Source organism: Equus quagga, chromosome 12 (assembly GCF_021613505.1).
Source record: "Equus quagga isolate Etosha38 chromosome 12, UCLA_HA_Equagga_1.0, whole genome shotgun sequence".
NCBI lineage: Eukaryota > Metazoa > Chordata > Mammalia > Perissodactyla > Equidae > Equus > Equus quagga.
In genome coordinates this window covers 99,593,177-99,617,384 of record NC_060278.1, presented here as the reverse complement: position 1 = coordinate 99,617,384, position 24,208 = coordinate 99,593,177, and the positions used below count along the sequence as shown (strand labels likewise).

Below are 24,208 nucleotides of genomic sequence, written 5' to 3'. Positions count from 1 at the left end.
GAGGAAACGCAGCCGGGGGCTCCGAGCAAGCAACGACGTGGCTTCTCTGCAGACAGGGAGGAGCGGGCCAGAACAGGGCTGGGTGAGACCGGAGCGGGCAGGGCTGCCAGCCCTGATGCAGAGCAGCCTGGGGAGCCGCGTGCCCTCGGGAGCCCAGGGCTGGCTCCCTGGCGCTGTTTAATCCTCACCCTTGTCACTGGCCGTACCGCTAATGATTTATTCCCCGGCTGACGAACCGAGATCCTGCAGAGGCCAAGCAGCCTCACAAACAGCTTGTGCGGGCCGCACGCAGGACTTTAAAGGCGCAGGCCTGGCCTGGTCGGCGCACGGCTCCCGCCGGGGGTGCCACAGAGAAACGCCGGCCCGGGGTAGTTCAGACTTTTGAGGAGGAAGCTGGAAATCTGGATGTGTAGGGGAGATAAATGTTGACGAATAATTTACCACGTGGGCCAAAACAACCTGCCCACGGGTAGGTGGAGGCCCCCAGCTGGCAGGGCGGCCTCGGTTCACGCTTGTCACGGCCCTTCATGGGCACCCAGTGGCAGGCCCTGGGGTATGTATTTTCCCCCCATGATTTCACCACAACCTCACCAACACCTGTGTGGTGGGGACTGTTCTGACCCCCATTTTATAGAGGAGAAAACTGAGGCTCAGAGAGATGACACGATTCTCCACGCCAGGGCTCAGCCGTACGGAGAGCTCACCTGCGCAGCCCAGAAGCCAGAGGTTCCAAACTCTGCCCGAAGAGCTTCTACTTGCTTTGTGTGATTTCTCCTGCCAAATCTGCCCATTTCACACGAGGGGCAACCAAGGCTCAGAGAGGTTAAGTAATGTACCAGCAGTCACCCAGCTGGCAAGAGCCGGGAGCGCAACCTGATGCGAGTCCTGCGTCCGAGTTTCCAGGCTACACCGTTCCTCCATCGGGCTCCAACATGAAGGAGCGCTGGAAAGCTCAAAGGACTGCAGAATCCTTAGCAGCACTGAAACCCTTCTCTGCGCAAGTTCCTACTAAGTTTAAATCTCTAAGACGTGCCCGGACCTCTGGCCCTGCCCTGGAAACCCTCGGTTGCAGCCAGGACCCTCAGATGGCATTTTTTGGCTGGAGCGGAAGCCTCAGGAGTTTTGTTCAGACGCTGACATCCTGGCAGCTGGCTCACTGTTTGCCGCCTCCTGGGCCTTGCTTCCTGCTCCTGCCAGACCCGCTGCAGCACGGAGGGTTCCAGAATCCAACCAGCAGTAGAGCTCAGGGGGCTCCCACGTGGTGTATCTCTTCTGGTCGTCTGCTCCACCGTCTCTTGATCCGTGAGGAAGGGAACTGGCCTTTGTTGAGGACATAGTGGATGCCAGGCACCTGCCATGCGATATCTCAGTGTGATTCAGCTACTTCCTGGCTGTGTGATCCTGAGCAAATCATTTCACCTTAGGAATCTTAGTTGCTCAGTGAAGAGGAGACTTTTCTTAGCCAGGTCACTTTTTATTTGCAAGAGTCAGAAACCCAACCCAAACTGGCCTAATCAAAAAAGGGCATTGATCAGTTCATGTTGTTGCAAAGTCCGGAGACACTGGCTTCAAGAATGGCTGTATCCAGGTGCTCAAATAGTGTCATCAGAAACCCGCCTTTGTCTCTTGGCACGGCGTCCCTCCGCCTTGGCTATATTCTCTCTCCAGAGGGCCAAAGATTACTCTCTGGCCCCTGCAGGTTGACATCCTGACGACAGCCTGACGAAGGCTCAGCAGCCCTGATGAGAGAGAACCCCTCCTTCCCAATTGTTCCAGAAAAAGTCCCAGGACAAAACTTGATGGGCCAGTTTGAGTCATGTCCACACTACTACACCGATCACTATGGCCAGGCAGCCGGATTTTCCTGATTGGTGAGCTTGGGTCTCACTCTTACCCCCGGAGCTGGGGAAGGGGTCGACTGCGCTCAAAACGTGAGAGTGCAGTGGAAGAGAGCTGGTTCTCCGAAAGAACTCTGAGCAGTCCAAAAACGGACAATAGTGCCCAGCTCCTGGGTGCTCGCGAGGATGAAATGGGAGAAGACGCTGTGCCTAGTTCTTATCCACGCTCGGGGGGCCTCGCCTTCGCCTCTCCCTCCCGCCCCTAAATATCTCTCTGCGCAGCGTGCCCACCCCGGAGCCGGGCAGCCCACGGTCAGTCCTAACCCTGCCGGGTGACTCTGGGCGGTTCTTTCTCTGCTCCAGGCCTCAGGTTGGTCCTCTGACAAATGGAGGTGATAGAGGACCCTCCTCCCGGGGCGGTGGTGAGTGAATGCCGCGGACGTGGCACGAAGCGGGTGCTCAGGAGCGGCCCCTCTCTCTGCACCCCTGCCCCAGCCACACTGGGCTGCGTGTTGTTGCCCACTTCCAAGCCTTGGCACGTGCTGTGGGCTCTGCCCGCAGAATCCATCTGGAGCCTTCAAGCCCAGCCCGGGAGAGTCCTCCTCCATGGGGCCTCACCTTTCTGTGCCTCAGTTTCCCAACTGCAGAAAAGGGATTATGAGTGAGTTACTTCTTCGGGCTGATGTGAGGAGTAAATGAGACTGGCCATGGAAAGCGAGGGGCGCCGTGCCTGGTGTGGTGAGTAATCAACAAATATTAGCTGTCATTATTATTAGGTGTTCAGAGGCTGCCTCAAGCTTGCACTTCCCCGTAAGGCCTCCCACAGGGCAAGGACTCAATAAACATGGCATTTGGGGTCGTCCGGTTGGGGCCAGGGCTTCTAAACCCATCCATCCATCCCACCAACCATCCATTCACCTGTCTGTTCATTCGTTGAATGTACTAGTATTTGCTGAGTGCCACCTCGGTGCCAGGCTCTGGGCAGTGGGGATGCAGCCTTGTAAGACAGACACAGTGCCTGCCCTCCTAGTGCTGACCTGGGTTGGTGGGGAAGCAGAAAATAAATGAGGGAACAAATGAATAAACAAGATGACTACAGATTGTGGCAAATCACCAAGAAGGTAAAACATCACGGCAAGAATGAGTGACCAGGGAGGAATCTGGAGGGAGGGCATTTCAGGCAGAGAGAACAGCAAGTGCAAAGGACCTGAGGCAGGAATGATTTCAGCCTGTTGAGGAGCAGATAAATGGCCAGCATGGCTAGAGAAGAGTGATCGTGTGGGAGAGAGCAGAGGAGGAGAGATCTGAGAGCTGACACGGCCTACATCGGGCAGAGCCTTGCAGGTCCCAGAAGAGTTTGAACCTCATTCTGAGCACACTAGGGATCTGTGGGAGGGCTTTACGGAAGGGAGTGGCGAAACCTAGTTTCTGCCTTAAAAAGGCAGCGATGCCAGGCAGTGAAAGTGTTGAGTAACACAGCAGAGGGGCGCCAGCTTCAGTCCGGGCAACGTCGAAAAGGCTTCTCTGAGGAGGTGACATTCTGCGGAGTCCTGAGAGAAGCGAGAGAGCAGACCCTGTGTGGGCGAGGGGGCGGGAAAGGGATCCGAGGCCCAGGGATCGGCAAGTGAGAAGGCGCCGAGGGCTCGGTGACTGCCCTTTATCACAGGAAAATGAGAGGCTGCAGAGGCTCCAGCGAAGGAAAGTGTTGAAGATAAAAACATTCGTCAACGCTTGTAAAGATGGCGAGGCAGACCTTATTCAGGACCATCGTGACAGGTGGAGCGGCCTCTGCACTGGGACTTTACGGTGGGGGAGAGAGATTGGGCCTGACTCCGAGTATAGTTGGACGTGTGGGAACGTGTAAGTAATACTCTATATACTGAGGTATTACTACGCTAACCACTGCCATGATGATTAGGATCTAGGCCTGGAGGCTGTAACAGAGAGAGACTGAGCGAGAGAAGAGACCCAGAGGCGTTTCTCTCATCAATCCAGATGTACATGGTCCAGGACTGGAATGGTAGCTCTACAACGTTGTCATTGTCCCAGGCTCGTTCCACCTTTCTACTCTACCTTTCCTGAATGTGACTTTCAGCCTCATGGCTCTAAATAGCTGCTAGAGTTCCAGCCATCACATGATCATCCCTAGCAGCAGGATGGAGGAAGATCTAGAAAGAGAAGGCAGCCTTCCCTGTGTTAAAGAGATTTCTAGAAGTCTGACACAACACTTCCACTTACATCTTATTGCCCAGATCCCAACACATAACCCCATCTATCTGCAGAGAAGGCTGGGAAATGTGGTCTTTAAGCTGAGAAGGCGTGTTAGCCCATTGAAAGTCAGGATGCTGTTAATGAGAGAGAGGAGAAAATGGTACCTCACAGTCTCTGGCACACGTGGCTTTCCTCAAAGTGGCCCCAGGCACGTGGGGAACTCAAGCCCCAAGAATTGAGAGAATGGGAGGGGACAGGGAGAGGCCCCAAGAGGCATGGAGCCGAAGCTCAGGATTCCAGGCCGAGTTCCTGGCCACCTTCTCGTTTCTTTCCTAGGTGATTAGTGCAAAGGATCCCAGGCACTTTAATGAGTCAGCCCTGCCTTCAACGATCGGACCAAGGAGCTGGTGTTTTGCTGCCCTGAGTGATTTCAGGGGGGGACAGCCAAATATCTGAGGGACTCTTGTGGGACAACAGAAAGATTGACGTTATTTCCCAAAGCAGGTCCTTCGTGGGGCAGGAAGAGGGAGTCAGAGGAGACTGCTGCTGCTGATGTTAATCAAACCATAGCAGGTTCCGCACTCAGTGTGTGTGTCCTGGAGACCCCCGACTTCTGCCCCGTTGCCTCTCTCCACTCATCTCCCCTTACTCTCCCTTCCCTCCCCCTACTTCAACCACGCTGGCCCAACACATTCCCACCTCAGGGCCTTTGCACTTGCTGTTCCCTCTGCCTGGGATGCTTTCCTACTAATGGTCAATGGCCAGCTCCTCCTTATCACTCAGGTCTCAGCTCAAATGTCACCTCCACAGAGACGCCCACTGTGGCCGCCTGAGCTAAATAAACCCGTCACGTGGTCATTCTCTTTCCCACTGACCTGCTTCATTTTTTCATAGCAGTTTTCATCACCCGGAATGATCCTGTTGACTTGTTATCGTTCCCTGTGCATCCCTTCCCTCTACGGAACAGTCAGCTTGCACAAGCTGGCGTTTCTGCTTGGTTGGGTCATGGCTGTACCCCCAGAGCCTAAAATGGCACCTGGCACATCACTGAAAGAATGAATGAATGAATGAGATGAATCCTTATAAAAACCTGCCCATGTGGGTATTATTATTTCCTCTTTACAGATGAGGAAACTGAGGCTCAGAGAGGTGAAGTTCCCTGTGTAAATGTACACAGCTGTGTGAGACATACACAGGGAACACTGTCCGGGGCAAGATTCGAACCCAGGTCTCGCTGACTCCGCCCTTCTCTCCGACCCCGTCCGGTGAATAATAACAGCTCGTTGTAACCGCTCCCACCGTTAGGACGGTCTTATATCGGACTGAAGTCTTGCTCCCAGCTCTAAAACAAATGGGCAGCTGACTTTCACCGGATCCTTTCAGTGTGCCAGGTACCACGTGCATTTCCTCCTTGAATCCTTGATGAGGTGGGGACCCTGGCAATCCTCATCACACAGATGGGGAAATTGAGGCTCAGAGAGGGTGAGTAATTTGTCCAAGGTCTCACAGCTATAAAACTGGGAAGCTGGGATTAGAATGCAGGTCTGGGTCCTTAAGCAACACGTTCTAATGCCTCCCTCCCACTGGATCTGGTTCATTCTTTCATTTTTTAATTCATTTATTCTGCCTTCTTCCTGTGTTTGAGGAACGGAACAAGTGTTTTACTCTCTTTTACTGTAAAAAGTGTGGGTGAAAATCCACATGACAAAGAGTGTTTCTGATGATTTTGACCTTTTGGGGGGTCTACTTCTTGTCAGCTGGCGAGATCATCAGTGTTTTTAACCTCGTGTTGTCACTGTTGAAAGGCTCCTGTCAGAAGGAGGAGCGTCGGTTTAGCAATTGTCTTGCTGTTCGCCTGAGCTGGCGTCCCTGATACCCGCTCTGAGCTGTTGTTTCTTTGTAGGGACCTTCGTAAGCCATTTGCCTTTGTCTGCAACGATGCATTTGGTTGAAACCAGAGAACAGGATTTGCTCTCCAACTCAGCCTGATGAAGGAGTCGGAATACGCTAGAGTGTGCTGCAGTAACATGCACACAATCTGTGACTTTTCACATCCCAGTTTATTTCTCCCACGGGTAATTTCCACTAAGGATCCAGAAACAAGCCAGCACAGCGCTCTTGCATGTGGTGACTCCATCATCCAGTAGCTCCATCGTCTCAACGTGAGACCTCCGTTCTTGCTGAGGGAGAGGAGGGGGTGTGAACTCCCACCCACTCTTCAATGGCTCAGCCCAAAGGGACAGCTCCGCGCACAGCCCCTTGGCTACAGCTAGTCACACGTCCTGTGTAGAGGAAATAGAAGGCTCCGTGTGTCCAGGAAGAAGGCAAGAACTGGACGGGAGTGAGGGCTAGAAGTTTCTTCCACCCCAGGCACACAGACACTGCACTGCTGTGATAAAAAAGGGGAAGGCTCCTTTGCCAGCCCGCCGAGCCGAGACACCCTCATCTTCCTCCGGGGCACGTCTCCATCCCCCACGGCGTCCCACACGCAGTGCACAGGACGCTGATGTTGGTCCACAGGCTAGACGTCAGCAAAACTGGATTTCCTGCTTTTTTTAACGTTAAAAAGCAGAAATGCCACTAATTTCTCTCTTTTTTTGCCTGTCTCAAATGCTTTTTATTTTTAAAAAATCTACCCCAGTTTTTAATTTGTTTTTATTTTATGGTGGTAAGAACACAAGATGAGATCTACCGTCTTAACCCAATTTTTGGTGTACGATATGGTATTGTTGACTCCAGTGCAGTGTCGTTGGGCAGATCTCTAGAACTGATCAATGCTGGTAAGGTCTTTCTGCACCCAGCGCGCCATGTCGTGCCACACCCACACTGGAGACCATCTCCTTGGCCTGCGTGAAGCATCGTAGAGCTTTCAAAACACTTCCCGCGTCCCCACGAGGGAGGCAGAGGAGGAATGACGTGCGCCACTCCTGGGCACGAAGTGTGAGTTCTCCGTGCCGTGCCTTCCCCTGCCTTGGCAAGAACGGAGGCCACGCATGGAGAGGATGGAGCCACTGATCCCTGAGTCACCACTTGGAAGGGAACTGCACTGGAGACTCAACAGACTCTCAGTGGATGTTGCATGAAAAAGCCCAGAGATGTAAAGACATTTGCCCAAGGAGGCCCAGCTAGAATTAGAAAGTGGGTCCCTCAACCACCCACGCATCCATTTCACCTCAGTATGAATCTCCACGGAGACTAAAATGCTACGTGACAAAGGTTTATTTTTAAGCCACCCAAATGCCTCTTTCTAAACGTATATTGGAGATTAACCAGCAAATCTGGCTACTGTCAAGAATGACCACTCACAGGACCATCATTCTAACATTAGCCAGAGTGGTACCCGATCCCAGCATCCAAACTAACATCCTTAGCTTCCTTTAGCAACCCCAGCCATCTTGGCCACCTCTCAGAGAGCACCCTCCCCACTCCCCATCCTGCCAGACTCAGAGGGCAAGGGGACAGGTTTGTGGCCCAGCAGAAACTGTGGACACTGTCCTTGCCTGACATCTATGCTCCTTGTTTTTTTTTTTTTCTTTTTTATTGAGTTATTGATAGGTTACAATCTTGTGAAATTTCAATTGTACATTAATGTTTGTCAGTCATGTTGTAGGTGCACCACTTCACCCTTTGTGCCCACCCCCCACCCCACCTTTCCCCTGGTATCCACTAAACTGTTCTTGGTCCATAGTTTTAAATTTCTCATATGAGTGGAGTCATGCACAGATTATCTTTCTCTTGCTGGCTTATTTCACTTAACATAATTCTCTCAAGGTCCATCCATGTTATTGCAAATGGGATGATTTTGTTCTGTTTTGCAGCTGAGTAGTATTCCATTGTATATATGTACCACATCTTCTTTATCCATTCGTCTGTTGATGGGCACTTAGGTTGCTTCCACGTCTTGGCTATTGTAAACAGTGCTGCAATAAACATTGGGGTGCATAGGACTTTTGGGATTGCTGACTTCAGGCTCTTTGGATAAATACCCAGTAGTGGGATGGCTGGATCGTATGGTAGTTCTATTTTTAGTTTTTTGAGGAATCTCCATACTGTTTTCCATAGTGGCTGCACCAGTTTGCATTCCCACCAGCAGTGTATGAGGGTTCCTTTTTCTCCACAACCTCTCCTACATTTGTTGCTATTAGTTTTAGATATTTTTGTCATTCTAACGGGTGTAAGGTGAAATCTTAGTGTAGTTTTGATTTGCATTTCCCTGATGATCAGCGATGATGAGCATCTTTTCATGTGCCTATTGGCCATCAGTATATCTTCTTTGGAGAAATGTCTGTTCATGTCTCCAGCCCATTTTTTGATTGGGTTGTTTGATGTTTTGTGATTGAGTTGTGAGAGTTCTTTATATATTAAGGATATTAAGCCTTTGTCAGATATATGACTTGCAAATATTTTTTCCCAGTTAGTGGGTTGTTTTTTTGTTTCAATCCTGTTTTCATTTGCCTTGAAGAATATGCTCCTTGTTTTTTATTCAGTGCACTGCTCTCTGCAGCAGGGATGGACCGATGCCATTTGTCAATGTTAAGACTGACAGTTCCTTCCTCAGCTCCTCGTGCCCTCAGCAAATACAGGGCATTGGCGGCCATTCAGGCAGGAAGGACATTGCCCCACGTTTCTCTCCGTCACCTCTTCTCTCTGCAGGGGCCAGAGTCAAGTCCCCCCAACCAGACGCATTGTCCTCAGATGGGTAGGAGGTTGTAATATCACCAGCTCCCAGAATTCCCACTTAGCAAGTCTCGTGGGAACTTAATTGCCTCGTTTGGGAAGAGGGTGCCCAACCCAGAGCTGGCTGGGAAGTGTCGGTCACTTCGGGGAGATGGCTTGAGTGAGGGCGTATGTTAAGGGTGCCGGGATAATGTGTTAAAAACAAAGACGAGCTTCAGCGTCTAGGAGACGTGGGTTTACCCCTGCCTCTGCCACTTCCCTAATTGTCACTTTGGGTGTTGTCTTTCTGAACCTCAATTCCCCAATTATAAAATGGGGGGAGGGGGAGGGCACACCCTGCAGGTCGTTTTCAGGATGAAATGAGGTCCTTCACTCCGTAAGTATGTATTGACTGTGTGCCCTGAGGATTTAGGATTGAGAAAAATCAGGCAGAGAAAACCCCTGCCCTCAAGTTGCCCACATTCTACAGAGGCAGCCATCATTGTAAAATTGCAACGTGGACAGCATTATGAAGAGAAGGACGTGGTACTGTGAGAGCCTGCAATTGAGGACTTGACCTGGCCAAGGAGGTGAGGGATGTCTTCCCTGAGGAAGTGATGTCTGAACTGAGATAAGAAGGATGAATAGGAGTTAACCAGGCAGAGTGAAGGAAAAAGCGTTCCAGGCCTACGGAACAGCATCTGCAAAGGTCCTGTGGCAAGAAGAATCGTGGAGACTACGAGGGACCAAAGGAAGGCTAATGTGCTTGCAATGAGAGAGCAAAGGGGAGTGTGGAAAAAGATGAGCCTGGAGAGTTAGACAGGGTATAGACTAAGCACCTGTGACAATAAGACCCAAAATGCAGTGACTTAAACAAGATAAATGTTATGAGGTAGGCCAGGAGCTGGCAAACTTTTTCAGCAAAGGGCCAGTCTAGGGCTGGGACTAGCTTCCATCTCAGATCCAATATAGTTGCTCCAGCTCTAGCCATCACACCTGCCTCCTAGGCAGGAAGAAAGAGAAAAAGGAGAAAGGCCAAGCATCACTTTTGCTCACCTTCCATTGGCCAGACTTAGTCACATGGCCACATCTAACTGCAAGGGAAGCTGGGAAATGTAGTCTTTATTCTGTAGTCATAAAATTCTATGACAATGGAAGAAGGGAAGAACAGATATTGAGGACAACAAGTGGTCTCTGCCACAGTGGGCCAGAGTGGCTTTGGGAGACAAGAAAGAAGTCTATTTGTACTGGTCCGATGGGAGGTGATGGTGGCTTGGGCGAGGATAGCGTCTTGCAGGTGGAGAGAATGGAGTGGATCCAAAGATGTTTGTGAGCCGGAATCGACAAGACTTGGTGATGGGTTGGACATGGGAGCAAAGGATGGGGTGGGGTGTGGCAAGTGTGACCCCCCTAGGTTCCTGGCTTGTGCAAGTAGAAGCAGATCTTGTCTGGAAAGTTGTTCCTAGACGGTAGCAGGTCAGTGAGCCGTTCCTGTCTTCCGTGTTGCATCAGTGGGTCCAGGACTCAAACCCAACACCCACAGAGACCTGGCAGAAAGGAAAGGAGTGAAGGAGCCTGTGGCAACAGGGGACCCCGAGCCCTGTCTAAGGGGGCGGCTGCTCCTCAGCTCCAGCCAGCAGTTGCCATCGGGAATACAGGTTGACTGTAGACACATCATCTGATTTTCCAAGGGAATCTGAAAATCTGGATTTTTATGTGAAATCTCCCAACGTTGAAACTTGGGCACATGTGTAAAAGTAAATTTCTCAGTCCCAAGACGTCTGGTTTATAATGGCTATGACACCCCCAGCAAGGCCGCTGTGCCCCATTTCCACCTCTGTAACTCAGTTGCCCTCTCATGGTGAAGCCCCAAGGCCTCTGCCCTCGTGCTTTGCTGTCCAAGCACAGGGTCCCTGGATTCCTGTCCCTTTGTGCCCAGGAGTGCCCCCTGCAGGCTCCTGACTCAATTTCACCAACCTCCCTAGGGGCCCCCACCTGGAGGGGAGGGGGAAACCGTCAGCCTGCTCCCAATCCCCTTAATCGGATCTGCACCAGTGACCCTTCTAATTAAAACTGCCCGGCCTAATCCTGCCTTAAAGCTGGGGGAAGCGGAAGCGCCATAAAAGGAGTGAAAGGTTTGATGGTGCAGAAGCCGCCTCCTTCTACGTCCTTGAAAACATCTTGAGTTGACGTACAGACCTGAGTCCCGGATCTACCGCTTACAAGCTGTGTGGTCCTGGAAAAGTCACTTCATTCTCTGAGCCCCCGTTTCATTCATTCTCTTGTTCATTAATTTATCAACTGTAGGGAGCACCTACTCTGTGCCCAGCACAGTTTCAGGAGCTGGGGATACAGCAGCGCGACACAGACCTCGCCTGGGCTCTTGTGGAGCCGACATTCTATTGCCAGACCCAGAGGAGAAAATTCCAGCCCAGCAAGACCGGTGCTGTGATGGGAGGAAGTCAAGGGCAGTGGGGGTCCAGAGGATGGACGTACCCAACCCAGACATGGGGGTCAGAGAGGGCTCACTGGAGCAAGTGGTCTCTGAGCTGCGGCCTGAACGGGCAGTAGGAATCAGCAGAAGGGGGAAGGAAGGGCATTCCAGGCAGAGGGAACAGCATGGGCGAGGGTCTGGACGTATGAGGACCCTGGCCAAATGGCTTGGGAACTGTAAGTGGTTTTGCCAGGAATCAGTGTGGCATATGCAGTAGGAAATGTGGGACATGGTCTGGAGAGAGAGAAGAAAGGCAGTCTTGATATAAAACCCGAATCTCTTTATCATGCTTTGTCAGGCCCTCCTGCCTCTGGGACCTCCTCTCCTCCCACTCTCTCCCTTGCTCACTCAGCCCCACCCACACTGAGCTTCTTTCTGTGGCTTGATATGCCAAGCTCATTCCCACCTCAGGGCCTTTGCACATGCTGTGCCTTCTGCCTGGAATTCTCAGATCTTCGAATGACACACTCCTCATCCTCAAGTCCCAGCAACCAGGGCACTTCCTGAGAGAGGCCTGTCCTGACCACCCAACCTCATGTGGACACCCCCAGTGCTTCTCGGCTGAGCAGCCTGGTTTGGTTTTCTCAGTATCATGTTGCACATTAACACTATCTGATATCATCTTGCTCCTTTATTGGTTTATGGGATTTTTTTGTCTGCCTCTCCCTACCAGCTCCTTGAGGCCAGGGAAATTCTTTCTTATCCATGCTGCATCCCCAGCAACTAGCATAGTGCTTAGTAAGTGCTCAATAAACACTTGCCAACTAAATGCAAAGGAATTGGTCGCAGGGTCTAGAGCAGGCCGTGGCTTGCTTGGAGTTCTGCTTCTCTCCTGTGACCATCAACATGGCTGTGAGCATTGGAAGCAATGGGATACTCTTTGTGGAAAACAAGGTTTTTGTTGTGTGTTTTTTTTTTTTTTTTTTGTCAGGGAAGGATTCACCCTGAGCTAACATCTGTTGCCAATCTTCTTCTTTTTTTGTTTGTTTTCTGGGGTTTTTTTGTTTTTCCTTCTCCCCAAAGCACCAGTACATGGTTGTATCTCCTGCTTTAAGTCCTTGTAGTTCTTCTGTGTGAGCTGCCACCACAGCATGGCTACTGACAGACGGGTAGTGTGGTTAGACGGGTGGTGTGGTTCTGCAACCAGGAACCGAACCCGGGCCGCCAAAGCAGTGAGGGCACCAAACGTTAACCACAAGGCCATCAGGGCTGGCTCAGCAAATTTTTATATACTTTATTGAGGCTTATTGTACATATCATGCAATACACCCATTTCCGATGTGCAATTCAATGACTTTTTAGTAAATTTTCCAAGTTGCATAGCCATCGCCTTAAATCAGTTTTAGCACGTTTTCATCATCCCAGTGAGATCCCTCATACCCGCTGACTGTTCGTCCCTATCCTCACCCTGGCAACCACCGACCTTCTTTCTGTCTCTATAGATTTCCCTTATCTGGACATTTCATATAAATGGAGTCACACAATCTGTGGCTTTTCACGTGTGTCTTCTTTCACTTAGCATAACGTTCTCAAGGTTCCCCCACGTTGTAGCAGGTATCAGTGCTCATTCCTTATTGCGGATGAAGAATGTTCCATGCTGTGGCTGTGCCACAGTTTATCCAGACGTCAGGTGACGGACATTTGATTTTACTTCTTGGCTATTATGAACAATGCCGCTATGAGCACGCATGTGTCTGAAAAGCAGTTTGCAAGCCCTAAACATTAGGTCAGCTCTCAGCCTGCCGGAGCTTCCAGTGTCGCTGTACAGACCTGACTGCAGGGGGCTGTGTGACCGTGGGCAAGTGCCTTCTCTTCTCTGCTTGAGTCTCCCCGTCTTTCCAGAGAGGAGCCTGGGTCCTTTTCTGCACGGACGTTCTGTGCCTTGTGCACATTCCTCGAAGAGCAGGGAGTGTGCGGAGGAAATGATGAATAGTGTGTGTTTACTGCTGGAGCCAAAGGTGGACATCCTGTGAGCCACCATCGGAGCCGACAGTTAGGCTGAGGAGGGCCTGGCTCCAGCACCCCTGACTCCCACCCAGGGGACTCCCACTTGGACTCCTTTGGACGCCCAAAGCCCCCTCCCCCGTTTGGAGTAGACAGGTGGGTCCAGGATGCAGAACCTCCTCACTGGGAAGGAATCTGGGAACAGCCTCCAATCCCTGGTCCCGGCTCCTGCCTCTGCTCCCTGGGTTCCTGGAGTCCTGCCCACACTCGATCGGGCTCAGATCCCAGGAAAGGAAGGCTGGAAACGCAGAGGCCTGGTCGGGGGTTTGAGCTGGGCCTGGAGGACTCAGGATGCTGGCTGGACCCCTACCCCTGGGGCCCATCCCGGAGACCAGATCAACACTATTCATTTGGGTTCAAGGCTGTTTGTAGGATGCCCACCACCTTGGCCACAGGTGCTGGGGTCCACAGACCTACCAGAGGCAACCAGTCGGGGTGGGGGTGGGGGTGACGATAAATTACCCGAATAATAACTTACTAACATAATATTTATTAAGTGGCTGTTGTGTGGCAAGTGCTCACTTACTCTCATCTCCATTTTAGATGTAAGGAAATGGAGGCTCAGCAAGGGGAAGTGAGTTGTCTGAGGTCACACAGCCAGGGAATAACAGCGCCAGGCCTCAAACCCAAATCCCAAACCAGCTTATAAATAAGCATAAGGCTGTGGAGTGATAAAAGTGATCTAAGGGCCTTATGAATCCTTTGACTCAGCATTGCAGCCTTGCAGTGACTGCCCCCATCTTACAGATGAGCAAACTGAGGCCACAAGGGGTTTAACTCCACGTTTGGAAGTTCCCCAGCCAGGCAGTGTGGCTTCAGTGGGTCTGGAAGAGAAAACAACCCGTGGACAATGCCAGGAGAGGTGGGGGGACCCTCAGGCTGCATTAGCTCACCCGCCATTGGAAGTGTGCTCCCCGGGGAAGAAGGCCTGGTGCGCTCTGCCCCTCCCAACCCAACCCTGAGCAGCTCCCCCCCCACCTTCCCATCCCCCCAGGATCCAGTCAGGCCTCTGCCCCTTCTTTCTTCTTTCCTAGGCATCCTCAGGCTGAGAGGAGGGGAGGCGCGGGCACATTCTCAAGTACAAAGGGGGTGCCTGCCTTAGTATAACAGGCCCTAATGACTGTACAATAGCTGGGTGCATAATTCATGCATCTGTCAGCAGAACATCAATTATGTGGGCCTTCCCTGGAGTTGTCGGGGGTTAGAAACTGGAGCAGGCTTCCCCTGCCAGCCTCCAGGGGAAACAGGACCTCCCAGCTCTTAAAGGAACAGACTCCCCCGGAATCTGCCCTTCTCCTGCAGGCTCCCTCCTGCCCAGGAGTCAGAGGCTGGACCAGCAACGTGCGGGGGCGCGGGGGAGGTGGGGGGGGTGAGCCCAAGGCCCTGGCTGGCTGCCCCAGAAGGTCACACCCACTCTTGTGCGTAGGCCTGAGCAAAAGCTACATGTGCAGAATCTCCTTTCTCCCACTCTACAACGCATGAGGGGCTGACTGTCGGTGTATCCTGTGGTTTCTCCACCTCGGTCCCACTGGCATTTTGGGCAAGGTGATTCTTCATTGTGGAGCTGTCCTGCGCACTGTAGGATGTTTAACAGCATCCCTGGCCTCTACCCATTAGATGCCTGTGGCACCTCCTCCAAGTTGTGACAACCAAAAATTTCTACAGAATTTGCCAAATGTTCCCTGGGGGTCAAAGTCATCCCCAGTTAAGAACCGCTGGAATATCCCCATTTTATAAATAAGGAAACTGAGACAAGGCAAGTTCCAGTGCCCAAGGCCGCCCAGCCAATGAGCGGCGGAGCGGGGCTCTCCAGGGCCCACACTCCTACCCTCAACGCAGGAGTTCCGAATAATTCCAATTAGCCTGTATTTATTTTCATGAATATTTAATGTATATAGCCCTAGCACGCAAAATCAGCAGTTTTGCAAATATTATTTCTTAGGACGAGACTAAAATAAAACAAAGAAGGTAAGTACTGTTTGTTTTCTGGTTTTTTTTTTACTGTTGAGGAAAGATTGGTACAAGTAGCAAAAGAACACATGCAATATGATGACAAAATCCAGCAAAACCAACAATAAGTGGTTTAGGGATGTGTACATTTGTGTTAAAACTTTACAGAAAAGCAAAGGGATGAGAAAAAATTCTGCTTATCTCTGGGGCAGAGAAGGACGCACAGGAAGGGTCAGTGTTATTGTCACACGCTGTTTCCTAACTTGGGTGGTGGCCTTGCAGGTGTCCGTTTGATTGTGGTTCGTAAATATGGATAAATTAGATCTACTTTTGTGTGCATCAGATATGTCATTTTATAAAGTGATTACAGAATTTTTCTTTTTCAATGAGTGTAAATCAAGAAAGTAAAACTCAAAAGCCTTTTTGTAAGACACAGGCTATGTGGGACACAGCCACAGCAAAGAACACATCAAGAAGTTGGTGGGACAACAGAGGTTGGAGAAACACTGTTCTGAGCTGGCCTAGAGAGACGCCAGAGCTGGGCCACCTGGGCATCCCCACTGCCCACGCATAGTAGCTGAGCGATAAATAGTTGCCACATTGAAAACCGAATGCTGGTCCTGGCCCTTCCACTTGTGGCTCTGCAAACTTGAGCAACAGTCAACACTTGGGGAGCGCCTGCTGGTGTTGTGCCCTGGGCTGGGGGCTGGGTGTGCAGAGATAAATCTTAGAGCCAATCCCTGTCCCACCTAAGCTCACAGATACTGGGCAGTGATGGGCACACACATACATACACACCTGTAATGTAATAAGTACCCCAAGGTATGGCAAAATGGTGAGGGAGCCCAGAGGATGGAGTGGCCAGGCCTGCCTGGGGAAAGGAGGGTGACTTCAGAGGGGAGGGGACGTGTAGGCTGGGTTTTAAAAGATGGGCTGGAGTTCACTGGACAGAGAGGAAGGGGCACAGACATGCAGAACTGGCCAACAGTAGCATGTGGCTAGAGAAGCATGACGTTTAGGAACGTGTGTCAGGAGAGGCTAAAGAGAGGGTCAGAGCCAAGATGCAGAGGGACCTGACAACCATGTGTCCTGACTGGATTCACTGCAGGGGACAGAGACCTCTCACACTTGCCCAAGCAGCCATGGCATTTACTTACAGGATACAGCAGGCACTTTCAGAACAAGAACAGGAAGCAGAGACTAGCCAGACCACTCGGAGGCTGGGTGGTCTGCGTTGACGGGGTGGCACGGGCTGAGATATTTCCCTCAGGATGATAGCTGGCATTTATTAGACATTCACTCTGTGCTGCTGGAAGCCGTCCTAAGTGCTCTGCACGTGTTAAAACCTTTAATCTTCACAGTAGCTCTCAGGGGTAGATACTGTTATTAGCATCCCATTTTGCAGATGAGAAAACTGAGGCTTGGAGAGTTAAATAACTGGCTCAAGCTGTGGAAGTGGCAGAGCTGGGACTTGAACCAAAAACAACCTGAGACCAGAGCCCAAGCTCTTAACTGCTGCCCTTTCCACCTGCTCTTGAACCCCCAAGTCCTCACTGCTCCTTCTCTCTGCCCCTTCCGTTCATTCTCTGGCTTCTCTCAAACATTCAGCTTTCCCTGATTTTTTATGGTTTCTCTGTTCTCCTACAACTTGGGAGATTCTTGCTTGGGGCTTGGGCTTATTATAAATCGAGTTCAAGGCTAGATTGTACTTGACCATTTAATTCAGAGGCTCACCATCCCATAACCCGCTCACCCTCTAGATCCGTGAACTGAGATTTTCAACAGTGGGTTGGCTGAGCCCAGCTTGGATTTTCCATCCGTCTCTGGCCCAATCAGCAGCAGCCAGGATCAAATGACAAACGCACAGTGACCAGTCCAGCGCTTCAGCAGGAGCTGCAGAAGGAGGAGGGCAAGTCTCCGAGAGGAGCACAGAGGGGGTGGGGGGCTGACTGGGAAGCTTAGGGGTTTAGCGTTTGTCCTGAAGACTCCTGGAAATTTATTAAGCAGGGGAGTGATGTGATTGGATTTGGATTTTTGAAAAAAGACCCTCAGAGCAATCTATTACATCTGCTTGTATTTCCACATAAGCTGCAGACTGGCCTCGGTTCCATTAATTTCAACAACATCCAGTGACCTCTTTGGCCAAACCCTCTTTTTGATCCAGGGGACCCAAGGTGTTTAAGCTGTGGTTTAGCCTCAAAAATTGAAAGTCCTCATTGGGAGTTAATAGTGTGGGTCCAGGATATCTATGCCTCCCTCGAATTCACCTGCAAAATCTTGTATATCTAGCAAAAGGGTCCATAGCTTTCATCTGATTTCTAACACAGCCTTAAGAGCTCATGCTCTGAGGCCAGGCAAACCCAGGTTAAAATCCTGGCTCTGCCACTTTCCAGCTTTGGAAGCCTAAGTTTCCTCATCTGTTCAATAGAGATTCAACGCTTAATGGGGTTGCTCGTAAGAATGAAGTAAGGTATTGCGTGGAAAATGCTCAGCACGGTGCCTCGCATCCAAGGCACACTCTATAAAGGGTAACTATTGCTATTATTCTGAGAATCATGTCATGAAAGCAGTACCCCACCCCATAATAGTTATGAACTGAACCACCGGTCTAGATCACAAGTCAGCAAACTATGGCCCCCAGGTCAAATTCAGTCCACTGCCTGTTTTTGTAAATAAAGTTTTACTGAAACACAGCTACACACATTCAGATTATGTAATATCTAAGGCTACTTTCTTGCTGTAACTGCAGAGTTGAGTAGTTGCAACAAGAATTTATGGGCTTCAAAGTCTAAACTATTTACTGTCTGGCCTTTACAGAAAAAGTTTGCCAACCCCTGGGCTAGAATTATTAGCTTTAAATCATCACAATTCTCTGGGCCTCAGTTTCCACATCTGTACAGTAAATTAGTTTGAATAAATGATCTCTTTAGCTCAAATATCTAGTTGTTAGTGACTACTGAGATGTAAAAATGCTCTTGAATGTTGAGAAGCATCCTGCAGACCCAGAGTATTACGATGACCATCCCGTTGGTGGTTGATAACTAAATCTCGCTCTTTTCTCCTCACAGATCCTTGCCATAATTTCCATCATGTTCATCGTCCTCTCCACCATTGCCCTGTCACTCAACACGCTGCCTGAGCTGCAGAGCCTGGACGAGTTTGGCCAGACCACAGATAACCCCCAGCTGGCCCACGTGGAGGCCGTGTGCATTGCCTGGTTCACCATGGAGTACCTGCTGCGGTTCCTCTCCTCGCCCAAGAAGTGGAAGTTCTTCAAGGGCCCGCTCAACGCCATTGACTTGTTGGCCATCCTGCCGTACTATGTCACGATCTTCCTCACTGAATCCAACAAGAGCGTGCTGCAGTTCCAAAATGTCCGCCGTGTGGTCCAGATCTTCCGCATCATGCGTATTCTCCGCATCCTTAAGCTTGCACGCCACTCCACTGGCCTCCAGTCCTTGGGCTTCACGCTGCGGAGGAGCTACAATGAGCTGGGCTTGCTCATCCTCTTCCTCGCCATGGGCATCATGATCTTCTCCAGCCTTGTCTTCTTTGCTGAGAAGGATGAGGATGACACCAAGTTCAAAAGCATTCCAGCCTCTTTCTGGTGGGCCACCATCACCATGACAACTGTTGGGTATGGAGACATCTACCCCAAGACTCTCCTGGGGAAAATTGTTGGGGGGCTCTGCTGCATTGCAGGGGTCCTGGTGATTGCTCTTCCCATCCCCATCATTGTCAATAACTTCTCTGAGTTCTACAAGGAACAGAAGAGGCAGGAGAAAGCAATCAAACGGAGAGAGGCTCTGGAGAGAGCCAAGAGGAATGGCAGTATTGTATCCATGAACATGAAGGATGCTTTTGCCCGGAGCATTGAGATGATGGACATCGTGGTTGAGAAAAATGGAGAGAATACGGGTAAGAAGGATAAAGTGCAAGATAACCATTTGTCTCCCAATAAATGGAAATGGACAAAGAGGACACTGTCGGAAACCAGCTCAAGTAAGTCCTTTGAAACCAAGGAGCAAGGATCCCCTGAGAAGGCCAGGTCATCTTCTAGTCCTCAGCATCTGAACGTCCAGCAGTTGGAAGACATGTACAATAAGATGGCCAAGACCCAATCTCAACCCATCCTCAATACCAAGGAGTCAACAACGCAGAGCAAACCAAAGGAAGAACTTGAAATGGAGAGCATCCCCAGCCCCATAGCCCCTCTGCCCACTCGTACAGAAGGGGTCATCGACATGCGGAGCATGTCGAGCATTGATAGCTTCATTAGCTGTGCCACAGACTTCCCTGAAGCCACCAGATTCTCCCACAGCCCTTTGGCTTCACTGCCCACCAAGACTGGGGGCAACATGGCCCCAGAGATGGGCTGGCGGGGAGCTCTGGGTGCCAGTGGTGGTAGGTTTGTGGAAGCCAACCCCACCCCTGATGCCAGCCATCGCTCTTTCTTCATCGAGAGCCCCAAGAGCTCCATGAAGACCAACAACCCCTTGAAGCTCCGAGCGCTTAAAGTCAACTTCATGGAGGGCGATCCCGGGCCCCTAGTCCCCGTTCTGGGGGTGTACCATGACCCTCTTAGGAACCGGGGGGGCGCTGCAGCTGCTGTTGCTGGACTGGAGTGTGCCACCCTCTTGGACAGGACTGTGCTGAGTCCAGAATCCTCCATCTACACCACAGCAAGTGCTAGGACACCCCCCCGGTCGCCTGAGAAACACGCAGCAATAGCATTCAACTTCGAAGCAGGTGTCCACCAGTACATTGACGCGGACACAGATGATGAGGGGCAGCTGCTCTACAGTGTGGACTCTAGCCCTCCTAAGAGCCTCCATGGGAGCACCAGTCCCAAGTTCAGCATCGGGGCAAGATCAGAGAAGAACCACTTTGAAAGCTCCCCATTACCCACCTCCCCTAAGTTCTTAAGGCAGAACTGTATTTACTCTACAGAAGCATTGACTGGAAAAGGCCCCAGTGGTCAGGAAAAGTGCAAACTCGAGAACCATATCTCCCCCGATGTCCGCGTGTTGCCGGGGGGAGGGGCCCATGGAAGCACACGGGATCAGAGCATCTGAACTACCGCGCTTGGAGGAGAGACTTGTGGCGAGGTCCAAAGAGGAGTGCTGTCCAGCTTACCTGCCATAGAGCTTTTCTGCACAAACTCTGAAACAGAAAGGCTCTGCAAAGCCCTCAGAAAGAAGAGAGACTCCAGAGAAAGCTCCCTAAGACTTTGAGAGCCATGACAGGTCCACCAGAATGAAATTGGCCAAGCCATAGGTATGGCGTCTCCTTGTCACAACTCCACTGCCCTCTTTGGGAGATGACATGAGCAGGACTCACGGCCACCATTACCACATTCTAGACAGAACCAAGGCTACCTACTCCCCATTCTTCTCCCATCGCTCTCCATCACAGCCTCTGAGGGCAACACCTCCATTCCTCCTAGCTTCAGCTGGAGGAGGATGCTGGAACAAGTGGCTGGTATCGCAAGAGTGGGTTGACCAATTTGGTTTTGGGTGTTGCCTGGCCACTTCTAGGAACTCCTGTCCATCATCTCCTGGATGGATCCCACTGTTAGAAGGCAACAGGGAATGCTTGCGACTTGGAGAAATCTCTGCGCCATAAGCCACGATCCCAGCACAAAACCCTTACTCAAATGTCTTCATTGACTTCAGTATTCCGTAATACCTGAGATTTTATTTTGAGATATCATCAGGGTGAGTTGCACCACTTGTACTCAATTCTAATTGCCCCCTGGCAGTCTGGGAAGGGTTCAGAAAGCGGGCACTCAGCCAACACTATGAACTCTGAGCATTGCTTTAGGGCTGTGGAAGGAAAACACTTTCTGTGCATCACTAGTGTAGACTGAAAACATACGCAAGTGGCACATATGCAAAAGAAATAGCTTATTCAAAGAGACTGTATGTTACTGAAGAACAGAATAAAATCTGATTTTTTTTTTACTTGCAAAAAGGAAAGGAAAAAAAAATCCCCAGTTGAAATGCCCAGTTCAAACTTTTGAATACTTCCTGCTATGGCAGGGAAAGCATCTACTATAATAGAAATTCTTTCTTGTTTCCTGTGGTATTCCAGTTTTAAAAAAAAGTTAAAATAAAAAGCACTTTATGTTTTTCAAAAATAGGTTCTACCAGGGACAGTGTCAACATCTCGCACTTTAAAACAAGCACTATTTCCCATGGGCCACTTGTTGGGACTAGAATTGGGTTGTTGCTACATGCGTGTGTCCAGCCACGGTGGGTGATACTGTGCTGGTATCGCTGTCTGCCATGTCAAAGTCTGTGGGCTCCCTCCCTGCCCCTCTGAAGCTCCCTCTTAACCCCCTTGCATCAGGAAGGGTATTTGGCCCTTGAGTGGGACTCCTCATAGAGTCACGAGTGCAGAAAACATGCGCATCTCAGAATGCAGTAGACGGTTGGGCATTGAGTGTTTTACTCTGTTCTCTTTCTTGTCCACCAGCTGTTGGTGTGTTTTCAGTGTCACTGTCTGTACTAAAAAGCTCAGCTCTCCTTTCTGCAGCCATCAATGCAGCCAGTACAGACAAAAGCAATAAGTATTTGTGTGCATCATGAGCAGGTCTGGTGTATTTCTTGGTGTTGGTCTTCCTGTCCTAGGTTGATGACCTGGCGTTGACCTGCCTGGTTTTAGTCCCACAGCATGGTGTTGTTGGCCATTCCACGGTTCGGTAACATTGGGTTGAGCCACTGGTTAGCACGATGCCATGCTGTTGGCCCATCTGTCGGTAAAGATGGCACGTTATTGATCTGCCTGTCTTTAGTACAATGGAATGATGTCATTCTCTTAATACAATGTTGATGGATAACGTCCCAGTTACAACAGTGTGAATCTGCCGACCCTCAGTACAGTGACAGGTGTATGTCTTCCTGATGGAACAAAACACGGTGTGGTTCACCTGTCCTGCATACAACGTGCTGTTGATCTGCCTGTTGGTACAGTGGTATGACCCACCTGTCGGTACACAAATATCATGGAGTTGTTCTGCCTGCCCTCCGTATAGTGGATGAGGTTGGACCACCTGTCACAGGTATGATGACATGGGGTCATTCCACTGCCCTTGGAAACGCGTGTTCTCTGCTGCACACGCACCTGGTTCATACTGCTTCTCAGCATCTCCAGGGTCTGTAGACCCTTCCAAGAGGGTGCAGTCCTGTTCTTTGCTGTGTTAACAAAGAAAACAAGAGCCGGAGTATCTTACCTCCCCGGAGGTGTCTTCAGGGTACCCTCATGGCAAAAGCAAAGGGACTGAGGGGGCAGGGAGAGTGTGGCCATCCTGTGCTAAGGGCACACCAGACAGGAAGCAGCAGCCCTTCTGGGGCGCTCTGCCGAGCACACAGTTCGCGCTGGGGGCGTCTTGAGGAACGGCCACACACCAGTCCTTCCCGGGCCATCACACGCATCTCTTCTTTGTTTTCATGACCATTTATGTCCACCATCAGCACAAATGTGAAAATTCAGGGAAAACAAACAAATGTTTTTTGATAAAAGTAAATAGTGATTTCCGATTCAGATATTTTTAGAGCTGATGCTATCTGTAAAAATTAATAATAATAATAATATAGTCTATTTTACATATCAGGCAAGTGAACATGTTTAAATATAGCCATATACAGCGAGAAGGAACTTACCACCCCTTCTTCAAATCGAGGCGTTTCATTTGTTGGTCGAAGCAGACGAGAAGTGTACAGATTGGAAATGAATTCTTTCTTTCTCTTTTTAAAACTAATAACCAATTGGTGCAACTCTCCTTGTAACCAAAGGCCCTCTCTGCCTTGTGTGGTCACGCAGCACCTGGCCCTTCTTTCTCATGTATTTTGTCTGACCTTAAAGTAGCATTTTATTGAGTCACTTTTGAAGGACGAATTCAGAAGTATCATTAAGAACCTACCTTTTCAGGCTTAATAGCCAGAGTCCTATAGAGTTCTTATAGAAACAGAATAATTGAAACTCAGCATATACTATGCTTAGAAAGTATTGCATTCATTTTGGGTTTTTCTTTTACTTGTGTATGTATTGTGGGACTATAGCTTTTACCCTGTGCCCAATTCAAAATAGAGTATTAGAACTTTTCCTGGGCCCCTGCCTGCCAAAAGGAACGTACCCAGATTTTTAATGTGTACTCCCTACCCGCACCCGTGTATCTGCACTGGGAAATCTACGTGAGAGTCTCCACTGAGAAACTAACCTTGATGGACAGGTCCTGATGGACGAGAGGAAAGCAAGAGTCTGGAGGCAAATGCTGCTTTGACATGGTGGTCCACGTCCCACCCATTCCTGAACCAACGAAAGCGGGGAAAAAAAACAAGTCAACCCAAAGAAACAAAGCTGGGGCTACAGGTGGATGGACGCCTGGTCCTTTTGGCGAATTCCGTGAAACTTGTCAAGAACCCAGCCGAACTCGAGTTCCAACTTCCACCACTATCAGAAAGGGCTAGGGACCAGGTAGCTGTGTGTCCCAATCCCAGGGGCAATGGTCTGCCACCAGAGGAGAAAGCTGGGCAAGTCCTGGAGGGACCCGTTTATTCACCTTTTTATCTTTGGGTCACAGAAAACAGCAGGACATCCATGCAGTAGATTTCTCAGTGCCTTCGTTAGGGGTTTGATCTTAAGCACACTTCATGGGGAAAGAAAAGCGGGGAAGAGGACATTCGTTCCCGTGGAGGCCCTTTCTCTAAAAACATTGGGGATCAAGAAGGAAAAAAAAGACGACAGGGAGACAGCAACGTCCTGAGGAGGCCATTTCCTTTCAACCCGCCCGGCTTTCCCCAGAGAACCCCGGAGTGATACAAACTTTTTCAAACTGATTCCCGACCTCTCCTCCACCGTGTCTTCGTAACTGTAGCCTCATCCTTGCCCTTTCTCCTAATAAGATTCACATTTCTAAGGAGAAAAACACAAAACAGTATTCTCTTCTGTAAGACTGCAATGTATCGTTGATGTTTGTAACTATTGTATACTTCTGTCTTGCTCCAAGTCGTGGCTGCAGTGTCTAGTCCGTGGGGAAGGGCGAGTTTAAAAT

General features: G+C 50.2%; 1 protein-coding gene across 1 annotated transcript in view; it reads left to right on the top strand.

The window, feature by feature from the left end:
- Positions 1-21,229, top strand: part of KCNB1 (potassium voltage-gated channel subfamily B member 1) — a 95,038-nt gene extending 73,809 nt beyond the window's left edge. The window contains exon 2 of the mRNA XM_046679541.1: positions 18,222-21,229. Within this exon, the coding sequence (XP_046535497.1) occupies positions 18,222-20,228 (2,007 nt within the window). The 3' untranslated portion in view covers positions 20,229-21,229. The remainder of the gene's footprint in view (positions 1-18,221) is intronic.
- The last annotated feature ends 2,979 nt before the right edge of the window (positions 21,230-24,208 follow it).